Source organism: Gopherus flavomarginatus, chromosome 10 (genome assembly GCF_025201925.1).
Source record: "Gopherus flavomarginatus isolate rGopFla2 chromosome 10, rGopFla2.mat.asm, whole genome shotgun sequence".
Classification (NCBI taxonomy): domain Eukaryota; kingdom Metazoa; phylum Chordata; order Testudines; family Testudinidae; genus Gopherus; species Gopherus flavomarginatus.
Window position 1 is genome coordinate 21,559,882 of NC_066626.1, and position 25,002 is coordinate 21,584,883.

The 25,002-nt window shown below is 45.6% G+C and overlaps 1 protein-coding gene across 4 annotated transcripts; it reads right to left on the reverse strand.

Annotated features, from left to right (window-relative positions):
- Nucleotides 1-986: 986 nt before the first annotated feature.
- On the reverse strand, nucleotides 987-24,403 carry LOC127059009 (cytochrome P450 20A1). Of its 4 annotated transcripts, none has more exons than XM_050969607.1 (13): nucleotides 24,257-24,403; nucleotides 20,454-20,503; nucleotides 20,193-20,359; nucleotides 17,451-17,596; nucleotides 16,006-16,173; nucleotides 13,448-13,526; nucleotides 11,741-11,856; nucleotides 10,721-10,775; nucleotides 8,723-8,843; nucleotides 7,326-7,437; nucleotides 3,271-3,335; nucleotides 1,476-1,565; nucleotides 987-1,311 (listed from the first exon to the last, which is right to left on the reverse strand). In XM_050969607.1, the coding sequence occupies exons 1-13, from the start codon at nucleotides 24,299-24,301 to the stop codon at nucleotides 1,161-1,163; spliced, it is 1,365 nt and encodes a 454-aa protein (XP_050825564.1). In that variant the 5' UTR covers nucleotides 24,302-24,403; the 3' UTR covers nucleotides 987-1,160. The 4 variants fall into 4 exon arrangements, with proteins under 4 accessions (XP_050825564.1, XP_050825563.1, XP_050825565.1 ...); XM_050969606.1 differs by having other exon boundaries at nucleotides 24,230-24,403; XM_050969608.1 differs by lacking the exon at nucleotides 24,257-24,403 and adding an exon at nucleotides 24,189-24,210.
- Nucleotides 24,404-25,002: the final 599 nt, after the last annotated feature.

The following is a 25,002-nucleotide window of genomic DNA, read 5'->3' on the forward strand; positions in this document are numbered from 1 at the left end:
ACAGCTAGGGATCCAGTAGATGTAATTCCCATCTCATTTTCTAGCACCTCCACTCCCCATCTTATCAAGATTGCAGTGATACAGATACAGCTAGAGCTAACAGGGAAGGTACACACTAGTTAGAACGAAAATATACAGGGTTCTCAATCTTCATACCTCCTGAGCCTTATCAGTAGCTGGGGTCAGGAAAAAATTTCCACCTAGTACAGCCCTGCATTAGAGCAGAGATGGGCAAACTATGGTCTTGGGCCACATCTGGCTCTCCAGATATTTTAATCCAGCCCTCGAGCTCCCACCGGGAAGTGGGATCTGGGGCTTGCCCCACTCCAGCCAGAGAGCGTGGTCGGGGTCTTGGCCCACTCCACACGGCTCCCAGAAGCAACAGCACATCCCACCTCTGGCTCCTACACAACGGGGCAGCCGGGGGCTCCGCATGCTGCCCCCATCCCAAGCAGTGGGGTGCCTCCGCACAGGTGAGCATGCAGATCCACCCGGCAGTGCTTCCGCATAGGAGCCGGAGTAGGGACATGCTGCTGTTTCTGGAGCTGCTTGAGGTAAGTGCCCTCCAACCCCCTTCCGTGCTCCAACCCTGATCCCCCTCCCGCTCTCCGAACCCCTGGGTCCCAGCCCGAAGCACCCTCCTGCACCCCGAATTCCTCATTCTTAGCCCCACCTCAGAGCCCACACACCCCCGCCGGAGCCCTCATGCCCTCCTGCACCCCAGCCCCCAAATTTGTGAGCATTCATGGCCCACCATACAATTTTCACACCCAGATGTGGCCCTCAGGCCAAAAAGTTTGCCCTGCATTAGAGGGCTTTATGATTTCCTCTGAGGCATCCAACTTCAGCTACTGTCATACAAATAATGGGCTAGCTGGAGTACTGGCTTATTCCAATACTGCAGTTCTTATGAGTAAACTGTTAGATTATGTTGCTTCCTTGAACACAAAATGGTTAGAGGTCAAAATAATGCATCCAAAAGGCACAAGGATTAAATCTACTTTAATACAATTATTTTGAGTTACAAAAAATATCAAGGGGCTGCTGGGTTAAGAACATGGCAAGTAATGAAACGGTGATGTTAAACCCTTGACCATTCAGCATGATGCAGGAGGGTTCCTTTCTGAGGCTTTCACTCACTCACTCCTGGCTTTGTTCACTCAGCTTCTCTTGGATACAGTTATCCATGCTTCTTCCTTTGGCGAGGTTACCAGCTCATATTTGGTCTCCATGACCTGCCCTTTCACGGGATGCAGATATAATTTCCTTACCAACATACTCAGCAGCACTGTAGCCACCATATAGGCAAACCTAGGGGGGAAGAATTATAAAAGAAGTCAATGAGATGAATTCTGCAGTCACGTTTGATACAGTCTGCCAAGGTTGGTGTTCAATAGTTGACAAATTTAAGAGGAACAAGCTGTTCCTTCCTATCCCTGCATCCACATATACACATAACTGTTTCTTTATCTCACCTCAACTCCGGGCACTCCTGACTTCCCGAAAAGCCCAGCAGGGAAAAGTTTTTCATAGCGGATTCATCATTGAATCTGTCTGGATCAAATCTGTAAGACAAAACAGGGACTGATTCCTTCCTGGCTATGCATGCATGTGTGTGCGCACATCTGTACACATAAGGGGCAGAGACTAATGAAATCCTAAAACTCAGGAACCCACTACTTTGCTATCAGCATCAATCGAATGCCTTCTCCCTCCTACATCATGCAGGTTGCGAAGAGCACATGCAATCTAATTTCTCTCTCCTTTCCTTCCCCACTGCTTACATGAAGATTTCCAATTCTTCTTGCCCCTCACCCTCCACTTCAAGCAGCTGGCATGTGTGTGGGGGAAGCTGATGATTCATTAGAACAAGAAGAACTTGTTTAAGCATTGGGTTGATGAAAGCTTTAAGGGAACTACTGGTTTAATTAAAATGAAATTCCCATAATCAAGTAACCAACAGGAGACTAATAAAATGCCAGGCAGCTTAAAACACGAGCTATGATATTATAGAAAATATGCAATTAGATGACTTTAAGGCAATTCTCTCTCACCGTGTATTAGATCCTTTCCATTACACTTCAAACCTTTGGCTCCCTGCCTGTGCCTATGAACTACAGCTCTGATCCTACTCTGATTAAAGTCAAAAGGAGCTTTCCCATTGACCTTCAGTGGCAGCAGGAATGGGCTCCACATTCGCACCCTAATTAAAACTGGCAAATTACAGATGGTATAACAAGAAGGGAAACACGCTCATTTAAAAAAAAAAACTGTTGAAAGCAGACGTTAACCCACACTATATTAGGACTGGACTGTGGCTAAACCTGCTCAGGTGGGCAAAAGGAGGGCACACAAGAAACCCTCCTCCCCCAAGTCAGCCACAATCTCAGCCCTTGATCTACTGGCAGGCGGTGACTGGGTGTGTGTTGTGCTGACTGTGGGCCATGGCCCTGTTCTCCAGCTTCCTCTCCAGCCAGTGCTCCCTTGCCGAACTAAGGACAGTGCAGCTATCATTCTGATGTATGATCCCCTAGTGCTCCTGGAGGCATCAGCTAGCATGATGCTGATAGGGCAGAAGGCGTCTCCACCCTCCTTCTTCCCCTGAAGCAAAGGTTATGGTTGTAAGAGAAAGAATGGAGCCCTTTGAGCAATTTTTTCTCCCACAAGCTCCACTGTCTGTTTTCTCAGACTAGAATCACTGACCCTCATTCCTTCCTGCCTAAGCTATGTCAAACCAGTGTTAAAAATTGCCACCTGGAGGCCAAAGCAAGCTACAGCATTTCCTTTTGCCCTCTAGAGTTCTAATTTTCAGGATCCTTTTTGTTTTCATGGGTGGAAATAATGAGGTAGAGTTTCCTTCCCCTTAAAAAACAAAAATCTTTGACTGACATTTCCTCCCGTGAGCCATTGTTTTATAGTAATGAACAGTGATTTCAAATCCATTTTAATCACTGTCTTCCCCTTGTAGCAAACCTGAAAAATAGTCCCACAGCATTTGCCAAGGGAGGGCTGTGAATAACCAGAAAATCTGTTGTTGTACTCCTTAATACACAACAAATATGTAACCTGCAAGATCATATTTGGAGTTACCCAAAACCCTGTCCTTGGAGACAATCAAGAGACCATGACAAATCTTAGCAGGGAGTTCCTTCCACCTCTCTCCTCGACAGGCTACTTAAGGAAGGTTTGACAGCCTACCCATAGGGACATAGAGGCAAAATCCAAAAGAAAAAATGAACAAACTGTAATAAAGTTTTTGGTATCCCATACTTATAGGGTGAGGCCCAAGCTGAACTGTCCTGAAGCACCACACCAAGAGCGTAAAGCACAAGAGTCTGAAATGAAAAGAAAAAACACATCTTAGTCAGTGTAGAATACACAACAGGGATAAAGTTACCACTAGACAGCCCTTATGGAAGAGTTCTATATAGAACATAACGGAAAAGGACACACCATTCAATTGGGGGTTTTGGGACCATCACATCACATTTAATAGCATATCCTATCTCTAATACCTTTAATTTTTAAGCTATCATTTTCTATTCAATTGCTATAGGTCTTTAGAGCAACTTTAATTGGACCCTGTTGGTCTCTATAAAGTGTGGGAAATCAAGCCACTAAGTTCATATCCAGATCCAAACTTCCAGGGTGTTCATATCCAGAGTTCAAATTTAGCCCATATTGAGATAGAAGCCAGTCACAAGTTCAGATACAGATTCAAACTTCACTAAAATTCTGGGGATGTTGGCCAGGGATCTGGTTAAATCCCATCTCTAGTACACAAAGACAAAACCTGTTTCACACATGATCTCCTCATTCCTCCCACAACTAGTCAGGCACAAATGATACAAAGTATGTTAAAGATTAGGACTGAGCCCATCACTAGCATAAATTCAAGCCATCACTTTCATTTGTGCAAGGAACCTACTCAAAACCATATTGAAATTAAAACAGAGCATGTGTGTCAGGGAGCAGTTTAATGTAAGCAAAGGGAAGCCTGCACCATCGTTGTCAGCTCTGCTCAATCCAACCAAGTACAGAGAGAGAGAGAGAAAAATGAGACCCAGACACTCAAAAAGCAGCACTGCCTTGTAAATGTCAACCTTATATGGCTTCCAAATGTCCTTAATCACAATCCCAGGGCCCTTTAGTTTTTTATTTTTTTCCAGCGCCTCTGTTGTAAACTCTTCAGAACAGGTATGTCACAATCTACAGGCCAAGTTCTGCTCTGTTTATGTGAGTCAGTCCCACTGGACCAAATCACACCTGATGCAAGCTGATGCGACTCAACTGAAATAAATGGAACTGCAATAGATTTTGTTCTGGTCAGTGAGTAAGGCAAGCAGCATCTGCCAATAAATTAGGATTTTATAATTTAAGGGCCCAGTTCTGCCACCCTTGCCCATAGTTAGTAGTACCTTAGGGCCTGATCCACTGTCCTTCTCCCACTAGCTTCTATGGGCTTTGCATCAGTCCCTTACTTTGCAAGTAAGTCCCACTGGAATCAGTGGACGGCGTGCAGAGTAAAGTCTTTCTCTGTATCTGTAAAGGTGACAGTATCAGACCCTACTTGGTGGAATGATGACAGAAACTTGGTGGAGTGATGACAATCAATGGGACACCAATACCAGGAGACCTAATATATAGGACATGCTTGTGGGGGCATGGTGCCATATGAGAAAGAAAGCAGAGTCAAATATAATAAACATCTTAAATGAATCAAACAGTATAGAATCTCTATGGATAGAAATTATGCTTGAATAATAAGAGGATAGCTGTAGAAATATATACCAGCCACCTGATCAGGATGGTGATGGTGATTGTGAAATGCTCAGGGAGATTAGAGAGACTATCAAAACTGAAACTCAATAATAATTGAGGATTTCAGTTATCCCCATACTGACTGAGTACATGCCACCTCAGGACAGGATGCAGAAATAAAGTTTCTAGATACCATTAATGACTGCTTTTTGGAGCAACTAGTCCTGGAACCCAAAAGGGGAGAGACAATTCTTGATTTAGTCCTAAGTGGAACACAGGATGTGGTCCAAGAGATGAATATAGCTAAATCGTTTGGCAATAGCAACCATAATGTACATGAGCGTGGGGGAGAATACCAAAGAAGTCCACCACAGTAGTATTTAACTTTAGAAAGAGGAACTACACAAAAATGAGGAAGCTAGTTAAATGGACATTAAAAGGAACAGTCACAAGAGTGAAATGCCTGCAAGGAAACTTTTTAAAAACACCATAATAAAGGCTCAAACTAAATGTATATCCCACATTAATACGAATAGTAAGACTACCAAAATAATGCCACCAGACTAAACAGAATAAAAGAAGTGGTTTAAGTCAAAAAGGCGGCCTCTTTTTCTCTCCTGCTGATAATAGCTCACCTTAACTGATCACTCTCCTTATAGCATGTATGGTAACACCCATTGTTTCATTTTCTCTGTGTGTGTGCGTGTATATATCTATATCTATATCTATCTTCCTACTGTATTTTCCACTACATGCATCTGATGAAGTGGGTCTGCAGCCCACGAAAGCTTATGCTCAAATAAATTTGTTAGTCTCTAAGGTGCCACAAGTACTCCTCTACAATTTGTTGTGTAAGACTCAACAAGGCTTTTGGAAAGAGAAATCATGCTTCAGCAATCCATTAGAATTCTTTGAGGGGGTCAACAAACACGCAGACATGGGTGATCCAGTAGGATAGTGTACTTGGACCTGCAGAAAGCCTTTGGCAAGGTCTCTCAAAGCTCTTAAGCAAAGTAAGCAGTCATGGGAACAGAGGGAAGATTCTCACATGGATCAGTACCTGGTTAAAAGATAGGAAACAAAGGCTAGGAATAAATGGTCACTTTTCAAAATGGAGAGACGTAAATAGTGGTGTCCCCCAGGGCTTTCTACTGGGATCAGTGCTTTTCATCATATTCATAAATGGTCTGGAAAAAAGTGTAAACAATGAGGTGCATGGTTTGCAGACAATACTGGTAACTATCTTGAGTAATTCTGTAAGTCCAAAACAGACTGAAGAGTTACAAAAGGTTCTTGGAAAGCAAGGTGACTGGGCAACAAAATGGCAGATGAATTTCAATGTTGATAAATGCAAAGTAATGCACACTGGAAAATAATCCCAAGTACACATACAAAATTATGGTCTCTAAATTAGCTATAACAACTCAAGAAAGATCTTGGAGTCACTGTGGATAGTTCTCTGAAAATATCTGCTCAATGTGCATTGGCAGTCAAAGATCTAACAGAATATTAGGAACCATTAGGAAAGGAAGAGATAAGAGAGAAAAAATCATAATGCCACTACATAAATCTACGGTATGCGCATGCCTTGAATACTGCATGCAGTTCTGGTCACCCAATCTCAAAAGAGATATATTAGAACTGGAAAAGGTACCAAGAAGGGCATAAAAAATGGTTAAGGGTATGGAATAGCTTCCATACGAGCAGAGATTAAAATGACTGAAACTATTCAATTTAGAAAAGAGCCAACTAAGAGGGGGGCATGATAGAGGTTTATAAAATCGTGAATAGTGTGGTGAAAGTGAATAAGGAAGTGCTATTTATTCCTTCACATAACAAGAATCAAGGGTCACCCAATGAAATTAATACACAGTAGGTAAAAAACAAAAAGTAGTACTACTTCACACAATTCACAGTCAACTTGTGGAAATCATTGCCGGGGATGTTGTGAAGATCAAAAGTGTAACTGGGTTAAAAAAAAACAAAACTAGATAAGATTATGGAGGATAGGTCCACTAATGGCTATTAACCAAGATAGTCACAGATGCAACCCCTTGCTCTGGGTGTCCATAAACCTCTGACTGCCAGATCTGGGACTGGATGACAGAGGATGGATCCACTTGATGACTGCCATGTTTTGTTCATTTCCTTTTAAGCATCTGGACACTGTCAGACAGGACAGTGGACTGGATGGACTATTGGTCTGACTCAATATGGGCATTCTTATGTTCTTAAATTAGGATCTTCTGTGCACAACTTAGCCCAGAAACAGACACCTCAGCAGAAGGAGTCCATGGAAGGGCATTATAATAAACCACTCAGGGTTCTAGAATAGCCTCTTCACAGAGGAAAGGGGCAGAGCACCTTTTAGGCTCCAAGATAAACTGCACAAATATCAAAGACAGACTGTCCTTTTGGTGTAAGCTGTGCTAGAGAAATAATCGGGCTTTGACAGTAATTGGGCGCAGTGCTCCCCTTCTCCACCATAATGGGAACTTCAGAATCACAAAGAACAAAGTCAACTAAGAGGAGAGGGCAAGTTTGAGCTCCTAGCTCTGTCCTACCTCTTTGGGGATAATATGCTGGTCAATTCTTCCCTCCAGCTCCTGCAGCCGTGCAGCAATTGGCGTAAGCTTTGCTGTCCGCACTGTCTCACACAGGACCTGCCGGCAATACCTGCAATCAGAAGTCTGTGCCAATAAAACTTTTTCTGAGACAAGCAAGTGTATGTTTCTGTGGTATCAGGAATGGCTGTTCTGCGTGAGGCTGCCCTAGACTTGCTGACCCTCTGCATTTGGGATCACAGCTCCTCTCACAGAGCTGCTTCCAGGACACACTCAGTGCGGAGTCTTGAAACATTTGCAGATGAAGCAAGAGGGTTTTTATGGGCGGTTATAAAAATAATATATCTGTTCAGTGGCCAGCTGATAGCAGCTAGACAACAAATGTCATCAAGGAGAGACTAGGAAGCTCTCTCTCCAGCGTTCCACTGCTCCATAAGGCCCTACAAAAGCTATAGCAGGGGACTGCAGAGGTATGCTGCATCAGTGGCTGGAGAGAGAGACTCTCTGAGGTTTGTTTAAGGCATCTAGCACTGTGGCATCCAAGCGCTGAGGGACATGCTTTAGGGACACTGGCAACACTCCTTGCTGAAGGTGCAGCGCACTGTGCCCAGTCCCCAACCACCACCTCAGGTCATGTCCCCACTGCTCCCAATCACACCTACTTTGGAGGGCCTTAAAACTATTAATCCTCTGCACCTTGGTCCCAACTCAGTAAAGCACTTAAGTGCTGAATAAGGGTGAGGACTGTGTTGTACTGCACCTCACGTAAGAGGGCCCACTCCTGATTAGGCACTACTGCAACACAAACACCACCTACATTACTATTATTAGTAAAGCTGAAACTAAGAGGTTCTACAGAAATTTAACATGGTACTTGTGAAATTATCTAAAAACCTACACAATTGAATAGAATCTAACATGGTTTTTTTGAACTATCTGGTAGAATCCTACACCAGGGATATAATTCTCTGTTGCTTTCTATAGGGCGGTTCTAACACCTACAGAAAAGGTCTCTCTCCTATTCTCTCCTCTTGGACTTTTCCAAAGGAGTACATAGCCATCAACAACAGTCACCAGTCAAGGAAACCCCCTTTGTTCCTGTTCAAAGGAGTGGCAAGACATGGTTCAGAGCATAGCTTCCGAGCCCACCACAAGGCATCTTGTCATGGGGCCCAATCCAGCTCCAAATGAAGTCAAGGGAAATGCTCCCATTGGACTCCAAGCAAACTCTACCTGGGCTTCTGATGGGCATGCTACCTGAATCACTGGACACACTGGTCAGTGTTGCTGCTCTCCCTCCTTTCACCAGCATGGAGAGGAGTCAGCCTTTAGCACACAGGATCACAATGACATCTTATTTAGCTCAAGGGCTTCTCCCACTCTTAATGTGGACCCACCTGAGCTGCTCAATTTTCTCATGCGTAAGTGGGCCCTTTCCGAGAACTCGGTCCACCTCCTTGTAGAGGTTCTGCTGGACTTCTTCTGATGTTGTCAGGAAATAGACTGCCCAGGTACACACTAAGAAAGGAGCAAGGAGAGTGCTGGCTCAGCAAATCCATTTCCTCATTTAAGGGGGACAAATCAACTCCTGTCTTCCTGCTCTCTGTCTCTGCAATGTTACTCTTCTAATGCAGTGATTAGAAGAAGTGACTAAGAAGCATTAGGGAGACACACGAGATGCAAATGTGAAAGGATAGCATCTGTATGAACTATAAAATGTAGCTGTATAGAATTTACCCTGTAGACCATATTGATTCTATACTGAATAACAGGACAGAGTCTGAATGATGCTATCCAGGGATACTACAATCTGGAATCCCTTTTCCTGTCCTGGTGACAGGAAACTTGGGAAATGCTGGAAAATGATCAAACCAAGTGGATTAAGAAGGAAATGGTCATTTAATAGGCTTGGGGTGCTGCAGCCTCAGAGCTCCACGATCAGCACAGAAGAGAACAGACAGTCCTAAGAAGGGTCAACCACTCCATACTGCTGCTCCTCCCACAATCCCCAGAGCATAGCTCCTACAACAGTCATACTCCCTGCACACAGGCCAGCACTCAGGGTAATCGGAGAATTTAGACCATCAGGCTAGATTTAACTAAAAGGTCCTGAGTAGTAAGTCTACCAAAAAGCGAGGCTCCAACACACGTGAAGAACACAGCCAAAACCTCCCCTCCCGCAGGGGGGTAACAGGAGAGTTGACAGTGCTGGCCAGGAAATGGATGTTACTGAGCAGTTGGGGATTCACTGATTTAGCACTTTCCATCAATGGAGCTCTTACAGCCCCTGGTGGAGCTTTGACGGGAAGGTGGCAGCAATATTGTCACTTGCCCCCTTTTCTCTCTGCGCACAAGAGGGATTCAGGTGGCACAAGGGCTGTATAACAACTCCCTGTACCATGGGGCTGGATCTGGTCTTTTGTGTATCTAGCAATAGACTTTTATGATACACTATCTAGGCAGACTCATCCAATAAAATTATCAGAAAGATAGACAGCTCTAATATGAAATAAGCCCATGTCAGGTAGTGTTTCCAAGCTGCAAGAAGCAAGAGTGAGCAGGCATTTTGCCATTTTCAACTCTTGGGGTTGTACGGGGGGTCCCATCACAAAATTAAACAGACAAAACACTGGTAGAGAGAGTTCCCTGTATCACTGACATTCTCTTTATGTGAGCTTTGCTACTTGACTTTCACTACCCTTCAACATCTTGGTTAAGTGCTACATTTGGACGGTTGTCTTCGGGATTCCAGATAAGTGGATGACTTTGAGCCTGTTAATCCTGCAGATTTAGTTTAGAAAAGTTCCCCAACATAGTAACAATTTGTGCAGCTAAAAGGTTTCCATCTGGTTCTTACTTCTGTTTCCTTTTCTCATAATCCTTATATGAAAGCAAGAAACTTCAAAAAAAAAAAAAAAAAAAAAGTCAATAGCATACATGCTGTAGGGAAACATGAAACAGCCAGTCAAACATCAGATTGCTCTAAATCTTCCAAGAGCAACACAGTTTATTTCAAGGGATGATCATTTTGGGCTGCTTCCCTTTGATACAATTTCATCTAATTTAACATCACTGGATGGGCTTAGAGTCCAAGTGAAGAACAGCAGCAGGAAATTCTAAGACTCACTGCATGACATGGAGGACTGTCTAACAGCTTGGCTTCAATCCACTAGAACCCACTAACTAGAAAGGTGCACCAACAGGGCACCTGGACAAAGCTGGAAAAATACCTGCCTGAATAAATTTCTAGTATAAGAGAAAAGGAAAGGGAAATTTTGTTTTTGCTTTACATGAAAATAAATTTCATCTTGCCATGCTTTTTAAAAAAAACAAAACATAGATTAGTCCCCTTATCTCTGTTACAGAGTTGAAAGCTGCCTGTGTTCTCTACTTACGGTTAGCCGTGATTACACACCCCGCCAGAGAGAATATCATTGTGTCTTCCAGGATCTATGAAACAAAATCTGGTTCAGGGGTATGGAGTCAGAAAAAACATTAAAGAATTTAATGACAAATCACATCGTCCATTCCACCACACTAAATCACTTAACTCAAGATAGCAAGAAATCTAGCATGAAAGGATAGGACTGAACTCTCTCTATAGTGCTTCCCCTGAAAGGGTATTGGGATTCCCTCCAAGACCTTTTCCACTTGGCTTATCCAGAACGTCTTGTCCAGTTTTGGGAGAACACTTTATCCAGTCCTCTGGAATTCAAAAAACTCAGTGCAAATCTGGACTTGTCCCTGAGGTTTCTTTATTGGAATTTCATAAAGCTATAACTGAGGTGATCAGGCTCAGCTGTAGGGGTTGGTTAGGGTGCACCACAACTCCAACACACACAATTAATTATATACATACTCTAAAAGAGTCCAACACATGCATTATATTCTGCATTCTATATGCAATGCTTTTATGAGTGGTTTACTAATTTTGCAAATCAATCCTTGTATAGATTATAACTTGTTCATGCGCTATAAAGTGTGCTAGTAAGCAAAGCTGCAACTGCAAGCTTATCACACATTACTCTTCTTCTTACTATTTCTTAATCTAATAGCTACATATTAGTTACAAAGCCACTTGTGAATTCATGCTTCGTCCACTGTTAACCTCTGTTTCCTTACTTCTGTTTTTTTCATAGTTAATGCAAGGCTTAAAACAGGTACTTAAGCAAAGAAAGATTCTTAATATTAAATACCCATCCAGTTCACAGAATAATAAAGCAGCAAAACAGAAAGTAACCAAAAATATAACATTTAAAGATTGGAAGATGAAAATAAATGCACATTATACTCTAGTGAGGAATCTGGACTGAATGAGATGAAAAACAGACAATCAAATGCTAAGATGTAATTAACAATTGATCTAGTGAAACTCCATTAGCATGTAATGGTACGTCCACCATAGCTGTACATACCTGCTTGTCACTCAGGCTACCTTGCAGTAAAGAGTCTATGAAGACGTGTCGGTTGAAGCTCCTGCCCCGCCGCTCCTTTGTGACTTTCTTTAAGACGGATTCCATCTCCATCAGAGCTTCAGGCACACAAACAAATCATTATTTTAAAAGCTGGTCACCGCCAAAAGCAGCAGAGGACTCTTTTAGAATCCATCTTCCCAAATAGCCTTTTAGGCAAACTGTCCATCCTGTGTCCATTGACAGAAGACGACTCTGTATGGAGCAGGAACGCCCAGAGGATTCAGGGGGCCTGGGGGAAACCAATTTTGGGGGCCCCTTCCATAAAAAAAGTTGCAATACTATAGAATACTATATTCTTGGGGGGGCCCCTGTGGGGCCTGGGGCAAATTGCCTCCCCCCCGGGCAGCCTTGGTATGGAGCATGTTACTTAGTGTCAATTTGCAAGAAGTTTACTGTTATTTAACCTAAAAATGTGTGAGTCAAACAGAGAGATCTCACAAAATAAGCCAAGACACATAAATGGTACAGCTCAGATCACGAGAGCAGGTTCAAATAACATTCAGGGTTTAACAAACCACTCCACAAAACATTCTTATACTTCACTCAGATCTCACAGCCTATGTAGTCTATAGAGTTATTGCTGCTAAACATTCACATTGTTGTAGCACCTTGATAAACATAAGGGCCCTATTGTGTGAGGGATTGTACAAACATATAGTAAGAGACAGTCCCCCTCCTGAAGAAATTGTCCAGATAGAAAAGACAAATGGTGGGGAAAGGGAAGTATTTATTATCACCATTTTATAGATGGGGAACTAAGACACAGAGAGATTAAATAACTTGCCCAAGGTCACCCAAGAAGTCTGTGGCAGACCTAGGAATGGAATCTAGATTTTTCAAGTCCCAGACCAGTGCCTTCAGGACAAGACCTCTTTCCTCTCACATGCTGTCTGGGGACCCCAGCAGGACTTGTGCACAAAATAAAGGAGATGAGTTTGCTCTTGTGTCATACTGCTATAAAACTGGTGTAATACTAATGAAGGCAATTCTGGATATACATCAATTTAACAGAGCAGAATTTGGCCTAATGTTCTTAAACACAAAGCACAAGTGCAAGAATGGGAACACTCTGTTTTTGTGGGTTTAAATGAAGTCCTTAATATTACTTTAATATTTTAATAATAAAGAGAGACAAAACAGCACAAAAATAAAATAATCTGATATGGCAGCATATGAAGTTGCCATGAGAGAACCAAATGCATAACTGAAAATAGTAAGCTGTACTGGGAATACCAATGTACAGCACGGAAGGCATTGGTTAAAGCCACAATTCAGAACTGCTACATTCTGCTTCATGGCTAACTAAGGAAGAATGGTCTTGTAGTTAAGTCACTAAACAGGGACTCAGGAAATCTGAGTTCAGTTTCCGGCTCTGCCACAAGCTTCCTGTATGACCTTGGGCAAGTCACTTAACCTCTCTGGGCCTTGTCTGTAAAATAGAGATGACAAAAATTCACTGCACAGGAAAATCGATAATGTATGCAAGGTAATCAGATACTATGGTGATACATTCCACAGAAAAGCCAATACATAAATAAATATGGGCAAATCAAACACCTTCATATGGTAGTTACCTCAAACACAGTAACCACAGGTGTGTGAATGAGCTGATAGGGGGATTTGGGGGGTGGTGGAAAAACAACTTACCATCTTCATATAGCTTTTTCCTGGTCATACTTTTGTCAAGTGACCCATCCAAGAAACCCTTTCCAATTTCTGCCCAGATCTGAAAGAGATACAGATGAATTCCATTACCCTCCGAGTCACAGGTTGCTGGCAGCTCTGCCTAACTTTATCCTGACACATGCACAAAAAAAATCAAGACTTCCCCTTCCCTATAGGAACAGGAAATTGGTCTTGTTTTAAGTGTGGGCACAATCACATGTGCTGCTGTGTTTGTGAGGCTGTTTGCAAAATGCTGCTGGAACTGAGCTGACACAGTCCTGGGGATTAATTACAACTGAAAAAATGATATATATCCTGAGTGGGAGAAGGAAGGCCCTTTACTTTTACGTCACTGATTGGGATCTGTAAGGCTCAGTTGGGTAGCCCAAGTCTAAGTGACTGGAGTTAAGAGGAAGAGCTTTTGGTTCTGTAAACAAGCATTTAATTCCAGTGACTATTGAACATCTCGGAGAAAGGATATCTTTGTTAAAGATTCAACACCCCTGTCATTCTAGGTGAGGTGCAAAAGCTCACAATGTACATTCCAGAGACACCTCAGGGATTCCTCTAGCAGAGACGCTCTCAAACTGTGGTCTGCGGACCACCAGTGGTCCATGAGCTCCATTCAGGTGGTCTGCGGATAGCTCCCTCTAAGGTGTGTGCCTGGGCAGCCGCACACAAGAGAATGAAGGGCCACTCACTTAATTAGTGGACCCTGGAGAAGACACAAGTAATGTGAGGTGGCACATTACTTGTGCCACCTCACAATAGGGGGTAGGTGGGAGGGGACAGTGGGGTGAGAAGAGGGGGTTGGGAATCTGGGACTAGCAAGGCTGCCGTGGCCAGAGAAAGAGGCGACTTCCCCCAACTCCAGGACTGCGGTGAGAGATGGGCCTCCATCCCAGCCTCAGCTCAGGGGCTGCCACGGCGGGGCAGAGACCTCCCCTCCTTCCCAGCCCCATCGCAGGTGTTGCTGCGGCAGGGGAGAGACGGGACATCCATCGCATTAGAAAGGTAAGACTACTGATATTAAAATATGAGTTGTGTGCTTTTATTTGTAGAACAAAAAAACCTTAATTATTATAAAGGTTTATTTTATATAGCGCTTTTATCCAAAGTGCTTTACAATAGTTAGCCAATGGAACAAACAACATTTGGAAAGATCATTAAGTGGTCCACCGAGACCCTCAGCAATTTTCAAGTGATCTGTGAAAAAAATTGAGAACCACTGCTCTAGCAAAACCGGGACGACGAGACTTAACATTCCTAATATTTATAAAGAGTATAAAAAATCCTCTGTATGCCTCATTTATCCACAAGTAATCAAAAAAGGTTACAAACCAAATTTATAAAAAAAGCCTTTGCAGATAATCTTTAAGAGGCCTTTATCTTATCTTGCAGAACCACTGGGTTCCTGCTTTTTTCCGTTCCACCCTTGAATCCTCATCTTCGGAGCCATCAGCATTCTGACTGAAGGCTGGAACTCACATGATGGGTCTCAGAGATTGCTTCTGAGAGAAAAGCGTGAAACTATGGCCTCAATTTACAGAATTGCCAAGCACCCACAGCTCCCACTGACTTCAGCTAGAGTGGTACTCAGCACCTCTGAAAATTAGTTCCCATATGTCCACTTCCTGGAGGCTGAACCTACTTCTATTAGCAAAGACTTCCAAGCCATGGTGTCCCAAGGCACAAAGACACCAGGGCCACAAATTCAATCTACTTATTCTGCATGTTAGAGTAGCATCCTACCATAGGTCACATCATATTTTTACTCTTGATTTTAGAAAGGTCCACAAAGGATCCATGATATGCTGGTCAAAGGGAGAAGGCACAACATTCAAGATTCAAAGTAACTGTGGTCCATTTACATATAGAAACTAAATAGCGTTTACTCCATTTAAACCTTTACAAAGGGATTGCCATTCATTCGCAATTTAAGCTCAGTATTGGGCCTCTTGATCACAAAGTACCAATCTTGCATAATTACCCTTGCAGGTAGCGTGATGGTTCTGTAAGTGCGGATGGCAGCCTCTGCTTGGACTAACTGTGGTCACCTCAGATGTTCTCTTTATTCACAACACTGAGGGTTTAAGAAGGGACCAGAAATCAAAGATTTGGGATGGGATTTTCGTAAGAGTTTGAGTTAAGCACTCAAATGCCATTAGATTTCAAAGACATTTGCACACACCCAGTTCCTGTAGGTGCTTTAGAAAACTCCAGCCTTACAAAAATTACCATATACTTATAAGCTTATGGCCAAATAAATCTGTTAGCCTTTAAAGGTGCCACCGGACTCCTCATTGTTTTTGCATATACTTATTAGCTATTTCTTTATGCTGACTAAAGATAATTGGGACAAAATAGTGGAGAAATCACCTGCTTGGAGACCCTACCAACCTGAATATCCAAGGTTTTGTACCCCTTGCTCCAGCGTTTTGTACCTCTTGCTAAACTATGCAGTGATTGAGGCTAATGCCATCAAACCTGGAAAACTGACAGGATCTAGGAGAACATTCCTGGCTCTTTCCGAGACTTACCGCATCATGGTTCCTGCGAAATCGAATTACTTCTCGGTCATCTTCAAAGCTACTGCCCATTGCTGTCTGTGTGACAGACTTCATGGCAAAGCCTAGCATGTGTTGGCAAAGGGGCACATGTTGAGACTCAGGAAAGGACAGCCATTTTGCTAGCAACTCTTCAGACAGCTAAAAGAAAGGAAATCAGAAAGCTACAACAATCTCCTTGACCTACCACTTCACCCCATTGTTCTCTAGAAACACACCTTAAAGAGAAAGTATTCTCACCCAGCTCTTAACAGTCCAGACACTGGATATGGCTCATACATAACCCCTTCTTGCAGGGTTTTTTTTAATTATTATTATTATTATTAACTTAAAGAACAATAAACCTCAGCCTTAGGTTCCTGCTAAGGTTGGCTGTTCCTACCGTTTTTCCCCATAGGATCCCTGAGAGCCTGCTCCCTCTACCACAAAGGAATGCTTAAACCGTTTAGTACTCATGGGTTGGAGCTAACAGGACTCACTATATTTGGCTGCCAGGGTGTGTCATCAGAAGAGCTCTGCATCCAAGTACAATCCCAACATCTGGAATCCTGCCCTGCTCCCACCCTCTGGAGATATACCTAGAACTCAGACACTACAGCATTTTTAGTTGTATCTAATGTCTTGAAATAAACGTAACCAAACCCTGTCCTTCCTTCTAAGTGTATTGAGCTAATGCAAACAAAAGCATATTCATTCTGTATTTATACAGTCAGATGGATACTACCACCACCATTACATTTCTTTGTGAAACATGCTATCCAATATTGCTGCAAGTAATAGACAACCACACCTGGAATATGGAGGGGAAAAGCATTTCTTTCACTTTGTTTACTTTGTGCATCTGACATCAATTTATACAACATCAGTTCCATTGACTCCTCTGTCTTAATATAGAAAATAATGTGCTTCATCCATATGTCTGTCCATTCACAGTGTGAATGAGTGCCAGTGATCTGTTCTGGTGGGGATGCCAGACCTGCTCAAGAGTGTGTGCCAATCAAGTGATTTATCCCCTGTCGCCCATTCCCAGCTTCTGGCAAAATTTTGTGCAATAATCTCAAATTTACCAAATCTCAGACGAGGAATATGTAAAATGCAAAGTGGAAATTATATTTTTGAGGACTTTGAGGGAGACAGCAAAAATAAATAAATAAAAATCAGACTTATAATGGAAAGCTACCACCTCTCCATAATAATAATAGAAGAAATAAAAGTTCAGAAGTTAGAATATTGAGATTTTAAAACATTCTCAAAATTAGCACATGGTTCTGGTTCCAGAATCAGCCTTCCCTCTGCTCCTTTACCCCAACCTCTATCCCCATTAACCTCTCCACTAAAAGGCCACAAATTGCTGTTCTCTCCGGGAAAATGTTACAAGCTGGCCTGCAAACTGCAAGCGTTCAAATCAAGGAATTCACCTTCTGGATGACAGCAAAATTACTCTGCAGGGACTTGGTCACACCGTTTTCATACAGCTTTTTCCTCAGGTGACTCTCCCCCGCATCCCCACTGAGTCCAGACTGGTACCTCAACAGGGACTTCAGCATCATTTCAAAGGGATCCGCTGAAACAAACCAACAACAAAAAGTCTGAAATATCATCAGTCAAAACAGATTTGTGGGGGGAAGAAATGGGAAATTTAGAGAATCTTCTAGGATTTCCTCATTTTGCTCTTGATGTCCTCCCTGCTCAAAGGCCTCCAAAAGTAGGGCAACCTATCCTTCTGAATAAGGACAATGAACACAGTTGCCTTTGAACTCAGTCAGTGCTGCTCCTAAGTTGATAGCAATACAAGGGATTTCCTCCTTCCAGGAATGGTCTCCACAGAGCTCAAAACCTCTCTTGTTCCATGAAATCTGGGACCTAGAACTCGCATACCTAGGAGTGTCTCCTTGGAGTGCAGTGCCGCCATGCTACATAAACAGTCAACTGGCTCTTCTCGCCATTTTTATGAGAACTGCAGCAATAAGTTATAACTCATTAAAGGTCCCTGGCTGATAATGTCATCAACTTGGTACAGCATCAGATGACACTACAACCCGACTTCAATGCAATTAGTTAGCAGCCTGGCTCACTTACAATCTGTTTACATCTTACCTCATGGATACAACATTGCTGTTCTACTGCTCCACAAGCTCATCTTAGAATCAATTATTTCATGGGATGGAGGCCCAGAGAGAGGCATGGATACAGTGCTGCTCGTCCCCTTTCTTCTACTGCTCTGTGGCCTCACTTTACCCACTAGCATTGCAGACATGCACACAATATTTCAGTCAACATGAAGGAGCTGGGGGATGTGCACTACCTTCAACAATCGTGTCAGGATATAATACGGGGAGATCTAATTCCAGAATCTTTTACTTTTGGCTATAACATTGCTTCTCATACAATCCCTAAAGTGCCACATCAATGAACTCTTATTGCACTACTGTTACTAACACCTACTGCTCTTGCCCATCTGCAGAGGAGTGCCAGGTCTCTTATGGAAAACATTGTCATGTTAAATTATACAGACCCCCTTTCACCTTCTGCAGCAGTGGAATTTACCATGGAATCATGATCTGGAATCCAAGCTTTCATTTTAAAGGGAAACAAAGGTCCTGACCCTTATGATAGTAAAGGAAACATTTCAATTGTGAACAGAATGCAAACTGAGACAGTGATGTCTGGCTGAGTCTTCAGAGAGCCTGAAAATTTAGCTCAGTGTGTGAACTGCATCCATTCATCTCAGTAAGTTGGTAACTTTGAAACCCAATGATGACAACTTAAACATGACCATGAGTAGCTAGCCAGCTGCTGATCCAACCAATGTGCTTATTTCTACTGACTCAAAACACCTGCCACACCTACCTCAGTGCCAAAAGCCCCACTTCCCTCCTACCCTGCTGCCAAAAAACCCAGTAGGATATTTCCCTCTTGACAATTTTTATGAATCCAATGTTTTTTCAATACAGAATTTTGATACACAAAGAAAAATAAAATATATAGCACTTCTTAAAATAAGCTAAATTTAATATCTGCACTAATTGTATTATCAATTTTCAAATATAAATTAATAAAAAAAATGTATGCAATGCACTGTCAACCTCTGGAACTCCTGGCCAGAGGGTGTTGCGAAGGCCAATACCATCACGGGGTTCAAAAGGGAGCTAGAAAGATGCATGGAAGGTAGGTCCATCAATGGCTATTAGCCAGGATGGGCTGGAATGGTGTTGCTAGCCTCTGTTTGCCAGAAGCTGGGATTGGGTAACAGGGCATGGATCATTTGATGATAATCTGTCTGTTCATTCCCTTTGGGGCACCTGCCACTGGCCACCGTCAGGGGACAGGATACTGGGCTTGATGGACCTTTGATCTGACCCAGTATGGCTGTTCTTATGTTTAAAAATCATCCCTTTTAAAATTCATTTGAAACTACCACAGAATCTGTTCTGCTGCCTTAGAGTGCAAGAAACTTCAGAGGCCTTGATGCAGAATATAAACCAAGCTTCCCAATGAGTACATGGGCACTTGGCTATATTTGCCTTTTTAATTCATTCATGTCACCAAAGTCTAGTGCTTAGAAGAATTCTATTTTCACAAAGAAATAGAATTCAGTCAGGAGACTTGTAAGATCATCGAGCCCCGTGCTGTGTTCTTCTCTTCCCTACAGTACAACCCACACTACTTTGTCCAATCTATTTTTAAGTGACCCAAAGTGAAGGAGCTTCCATTTTCACTGGGGAGACAGTGTAACAGAGCTCACAGTTGAAGTTTTCCTACATTTTCCCTGGCAGGACTCCCTATCGAGGTGAAAGGTGGGGTAGATTATTCACCATTACCATTCTGGCTTTGGGCTTTCTGTTTAATGAGGGCTGGTTTGTGATGTGGATACTTGCACTCTGGGAAGTGGACACAGATCACCAAACTCATTTTATAAAGACCACTGGATGGTTACAATATTTTGTCATTTAAATGCAATCTCTATAAGCAGTAGGGACTCAAACTCACACCACTCATTCAGTTTAAAGCTGAATCTCATTCCTTTAAATACCGTGAATGAAATGCTACCTCCCTCAAAGTCGATGGCAAAATCCTCATTTACTTCAGCGGAGCTAGGATTTAACCCTGGGTAAAAGTGAACAGAGAAACGAATCTGAGAGAAAGCAAATTAAACTTACATGTCCTGTTGGGGTTAATGTGTTGTTTCAGGAGATCAATGGACCCCACGCTGACCACAAGGCGTCTTCCAAACCAGAAAGAGACAACAGGGCCGTACTTCTCATGCAGATTCACCAGAAACTCATGCAGGCTGCCACTGTTTACGATGTCTGGCAAGTTCCCATCTCTGAGGGAAGAGTAACAGGAATAAAAAACAGTTATATGAACAGTGTCAGCAACAAAGGTCAAATAAAATGAATGGGAAGGAGGAAGCCACTTACTTTTCATCTGTTGGAGTCATCCCTGGAATACCTGAAGCTTGTCTAGAAGCCTAAGAGGAAAGAAAATGATGCTCAAAGTTCTGCATCAGCCTCAGAAGATTCACATTTTAGCATCTATTGGCTTGTTGCTTCAAGCTTTTCATAACAGTTTAAAAGAGCAGTTTGCAGGCTTATAACCTTTCATCAAATTAATAATTTTGTAACAGGACAAAATTGTTCAACACCCCCCCCACACACACACGTCTCTCACTCCAATAGTCCCATACACACAAAAATTAGTGGATCTTCAGAGATTTGCGCTCTCCCTGTGTATTAAGGTGAGCTAATCGAAAATCATATTTAACTCAATGCCAATAGCATTTTTTGAACATGGACACCAGAGTGTTGACTCAACAGCTTGTCGCTTGCCCCTCCAAAGTGATGGTAGGTTTTTAGGATCATAGTTTTATCAATTTTACGATTGTTAAAAACAGTGAGAGAGAATCCTTTTTTTTTAAATCAGAAAAATGTTTTTTGAGAATACCTTCCATCACCAAATCTTTTTGTCTATAATAGCCACTATTATCAGGCAACCTGCAGAAACACTGTAGTGCTCTCTGCAGCCGCTTTTAACACCATTCCTAGTGCAATCTCAACATTATCAAGAACCCCTCCCCCATACAGTTCCGTTATAAACTCAAAACACTGGCACTAAGAAAAACCAGCAGTTTGCTTAAGCATCTCATTAATAAACTGAGAAAAAAAGATCAGCGCTTGTCAAAGAAGTGATACCACATTTGCAGTGAAAAACCCTATTTTGTTTAGCTATCAACAAGGGAGAGGTAAAAAAAAAAAAAAGCTATTAAAATGTGTCAGTGCATCATTTGAAAGAAAAATAAATTCCAAAACTGGGCAAGATACATCCCTTGGCTCCAATCCTGCAAACATTTACACAGGTGCTTAACCAGCATGTGTGTAGTCCCACTGATTTAAATAGGATCATTTATCTACTCAAAGAAAAGCACCTGCAGGATCAAGGCCTACCACTGACGTTTTACCCACAGGGCCTTGGATCCTGCAGTGGAGACCTGCATGAGGGTCTGCCCATGAAGACTTCATTGCAAGGTGCTAAAGCACTTACTGGGAGAAGGGAATCACTATCCAGAAGAGTGCTCTGCAGAAATATTTTATAAGATCTAAATTATACTAATTTTCCAAACTTCCATAGACTGTAGGTTTTAAGATCTATTGCAGTGGACACAAAGGTATTGCCTATGTCAGGATTAAAGTCATGCTAGTCACAGCACTACCATCCTCAATCCCATCAGCACGGTAGAAACCACTGCATTGAGGGACTTAGTTATAGTAAAAAAAAAAAAAGGGAGGGGGGGCTAAACATGGTTCAGTCTTGCAAGCCAAGAGCAGATCTTGTTTTCATCATGTCCCCAAGGCACTGTACAGCCCCTGAGCTTGTAAATACTTAAGCATGTATAAAACTTTACTCACACATGTGAGTAAGTGTTTTCAGGATTGGAGCTTTAAGTCCCTCAAAGTTCATGATTTGGGGACAGGATTCAGTCCTGTTTTAATACCATTGGGAACTTCCATACCATAACCAGATCTCCTGACACAGATGACTTCATTGCATTCAGATACTATCGTGCTGGGGAAACAGGCAGATGGACACAGCTCTGGACAGGGCACATTTCCGTGCAGCAGCAAGCTGTCTGTGATCAGCATATGCCCCTGCCTGTCTCACCTCCCTGACTCTGTACGGTTTGCTCCAGCAACTTTCTCCTTACTGCAGCACCTGAAGTGAGCACCAAGGGGTGATGGACACAGACCCAGCAACAATAACTCATTGAATGGATTAAAGGTGCAACCAGGTGGCCAGGGATACAGGTTCAGCACCACCTCACCCCAGCTGCTGTGCCAGCATATGACAGACTCTGCCTCTGCCTCGCATGGCATGAAGCTAGCTACTAACAACGGGCAGGAAGGGCTGAGCCTGGGAGAGCCCTGGACATGGTGCAGCTGCCCCCACACCCAGACAAGATATTGGGGGCAGGCCAGTGAAGGGCAGTTCAGGAAGGATGGAGGTGGTGCACCTTATCGGGAGGGAGGGGATTCGGCCAGTTGCCCTGTCCCACGGCAGTCACCAGGCACAGGTAGGACATGGCCCCTCAACCCCACGCAGTTACCGGGCACAGACAGAGCATTGTCCCTCTTCCTCCCCTACCCCACGGGTTACTGGGTAAAGGGTAGAGCCCACCCCACCCCTATTCCTGTGGCAGTTCCCAGGTTGGGGTAGAGCACGGCCCCGCCCCCATGGCAGTTACCGGGTACGGGTAGAGCACGGCCCCGCCCCCCGTGGCAGTTACCGAGTACGGGTAGAGCACGGCCCCGCCCCCCCCGTGGCAGTTACCGGGTACGGGTAGAGCACGGCCCCGCCCCCCCCGTGGCAGTTACCGGGTACGGGTAGAGCACGGCCCCGCCCCCCCCCCGTGGCAGTTACCGGGTACGGGTAGAGCACGGCCCCGCCCCCCCCCCCGTGGCAGTTACCGGGTACGGGTAGAGCACGGCCCCGCCCCCCCCGTGGCAGTTACCGGGTACGGGTAGAGCACGGCCCCGCCCCCCCCCGTGGCAGTTACCGGGTACGGGTAGAGCACGGCCCCGCCCCCCCCGTGGCAGTTACCGGGTACGGGTAGAGCACGGCCCCGCCCCCCCCGTGGCAGTTACCGGGTACGGGTAGAGCACGGCCCCGCCCCCCCCCGTGGCAGTTACCGGGTACGGGTAGAGCACGGCCCCGCCCCCCCCCCGTGGCAGTTACCGGGTACGGGTAGAGCACGGCCCCGCCCCCCCCCGTGGCAGTTACCGGGTACGGGTAGAGCACGGCCCCGCCCCCCCCCGTGGCAGTTACCGGGTACGGGTAGAGCACGGCCCCGCCCCCCCCCCGTGGCAGTTACCGGGTACGGGTAGAGCACGGCCCCGCCCCCCCCCGTGGCAGTTACCGGGTACGGGTAGAGCACGGCCCCGCCCCCCCCCCGTGGCAGTTACCGGGTACGGGTAGAGCACGGCCCCCGCCCCCCCGTGGCAGTTACCGGGTACGGGTAGAGCACGGCCCCGCCCCCCCGTGGCAGTTACCGGGTACGGGTAGAGCACGGCCCCGCCCCCCCCCGTGGCAGTTACCGGGTACGGGTAGAGCACGGCCCCGCCCCCCCCGTGGCAGTTACCGGGTACGGGTAGAGCACGGCCCCGCCCCCCCGTGGCAGTTACCGGGTACGGGTAGAGCACGGCCCCGCCCCCCCCGTGGCAGTTACCGGGTACGGGTAGAGCACGGCCCCGCCTCCATGGCAGTTACCGGGTACGGGTAGAGCACGGCCCCGCCCCCCCGTGGCAGTTACCGGGTACGGGTAGAGCACGGCCCCGCCTCCATGGCAGTTACCGGGTACGGGTAGAGCACGGCCCCGGCCCCGCCCCCCCGTGGCAGTTACCGGGTACGGGTAGAGCACGGCCCCGCCCCCCCGTGGCAGTTACCGGGTACGGGTAGAGCACGGCCCCGCCCCCCGTGGCAGTTACCGGGTACGGGTAGAACACGGCCCCGCCCCCCCGTGGCAGTTACCGGGTACGGGTAGAACACGGCCCCGCCCCCCCGTGGCAGTTACCGGGTACGGGTAGAGCACGGCCCCGCCCCCCCGTGGCAGTTACCGGGTACGGGTAGAACACGGCCCCGCCCCGCCCTCCCGTGGCAGTTACCGGGTACAGGTAGAGCACGGCCCCGCCCCCATGGCAGTTACCGGGTACAGGTAGAGCACGGCCCCCACCAGGATGAGCAGGAAGGTGACGGCGAAGATCGCGAAGTCCAGCATGGCCCAGGCCGCGCGCGCCGCTCCAGGGGCTCTCCACGTCCCCGCACAGGTCGATTGGCAGCTAGGCGGCCTGGCCGAACAGACCAGAGCAATCGAGTCCGGCGTGGTGGCCCCCCCCCTCGAGGCTCCTCCCCCAACAGCACGGGCCGGACTCGGCGCGCGCTGAGAGCCGCAGAGCCCGAGGGGAGGGGCCGTAGCCCCGCCCTCCACCGGGGCCGAGGTCAGGGGCAGGGCCGCTCGGTGCCTTCCGCCCCTGCTCAGCGGCGCTTTACAGCCGCCTGCGCTGATGGCCCCCTCCCGCCGCCCGGCGGCTGCTGCTGGTGTCTAACTCCAGCCTGCGCGGCGGGTACCTGGGCCACTGCCAGCAGCAAGTCAGGAGCTTCTGCGCCTGGAGAGTAGGGTGACCAGACAGCAAGTGTGAAAAATCGGGATTGTCCCTGTAAAATCAGGACATCTGGTCACCCCTAGGAGGCGGTGCTGCTCTGTGCCGGGGTACTGCCCGGACAAGCCATCAGCCAGACTGCGCTGCCCCAGCCGGCTAGCGCCGCGGCGTGTGCAGAGCCAGGGGGCAGCGCTGTCCTCGTCTCTGGGCGTGGTGCCTGCTGACGCCTGCCCAGAGCTGGCGGGAGGCGCGTGTGCTGGCCTGGGCCAGTGGCCCGAGCAGAGAGTCTGTGCCTGCTCTGCAGTGCCTCCCTCTCGCG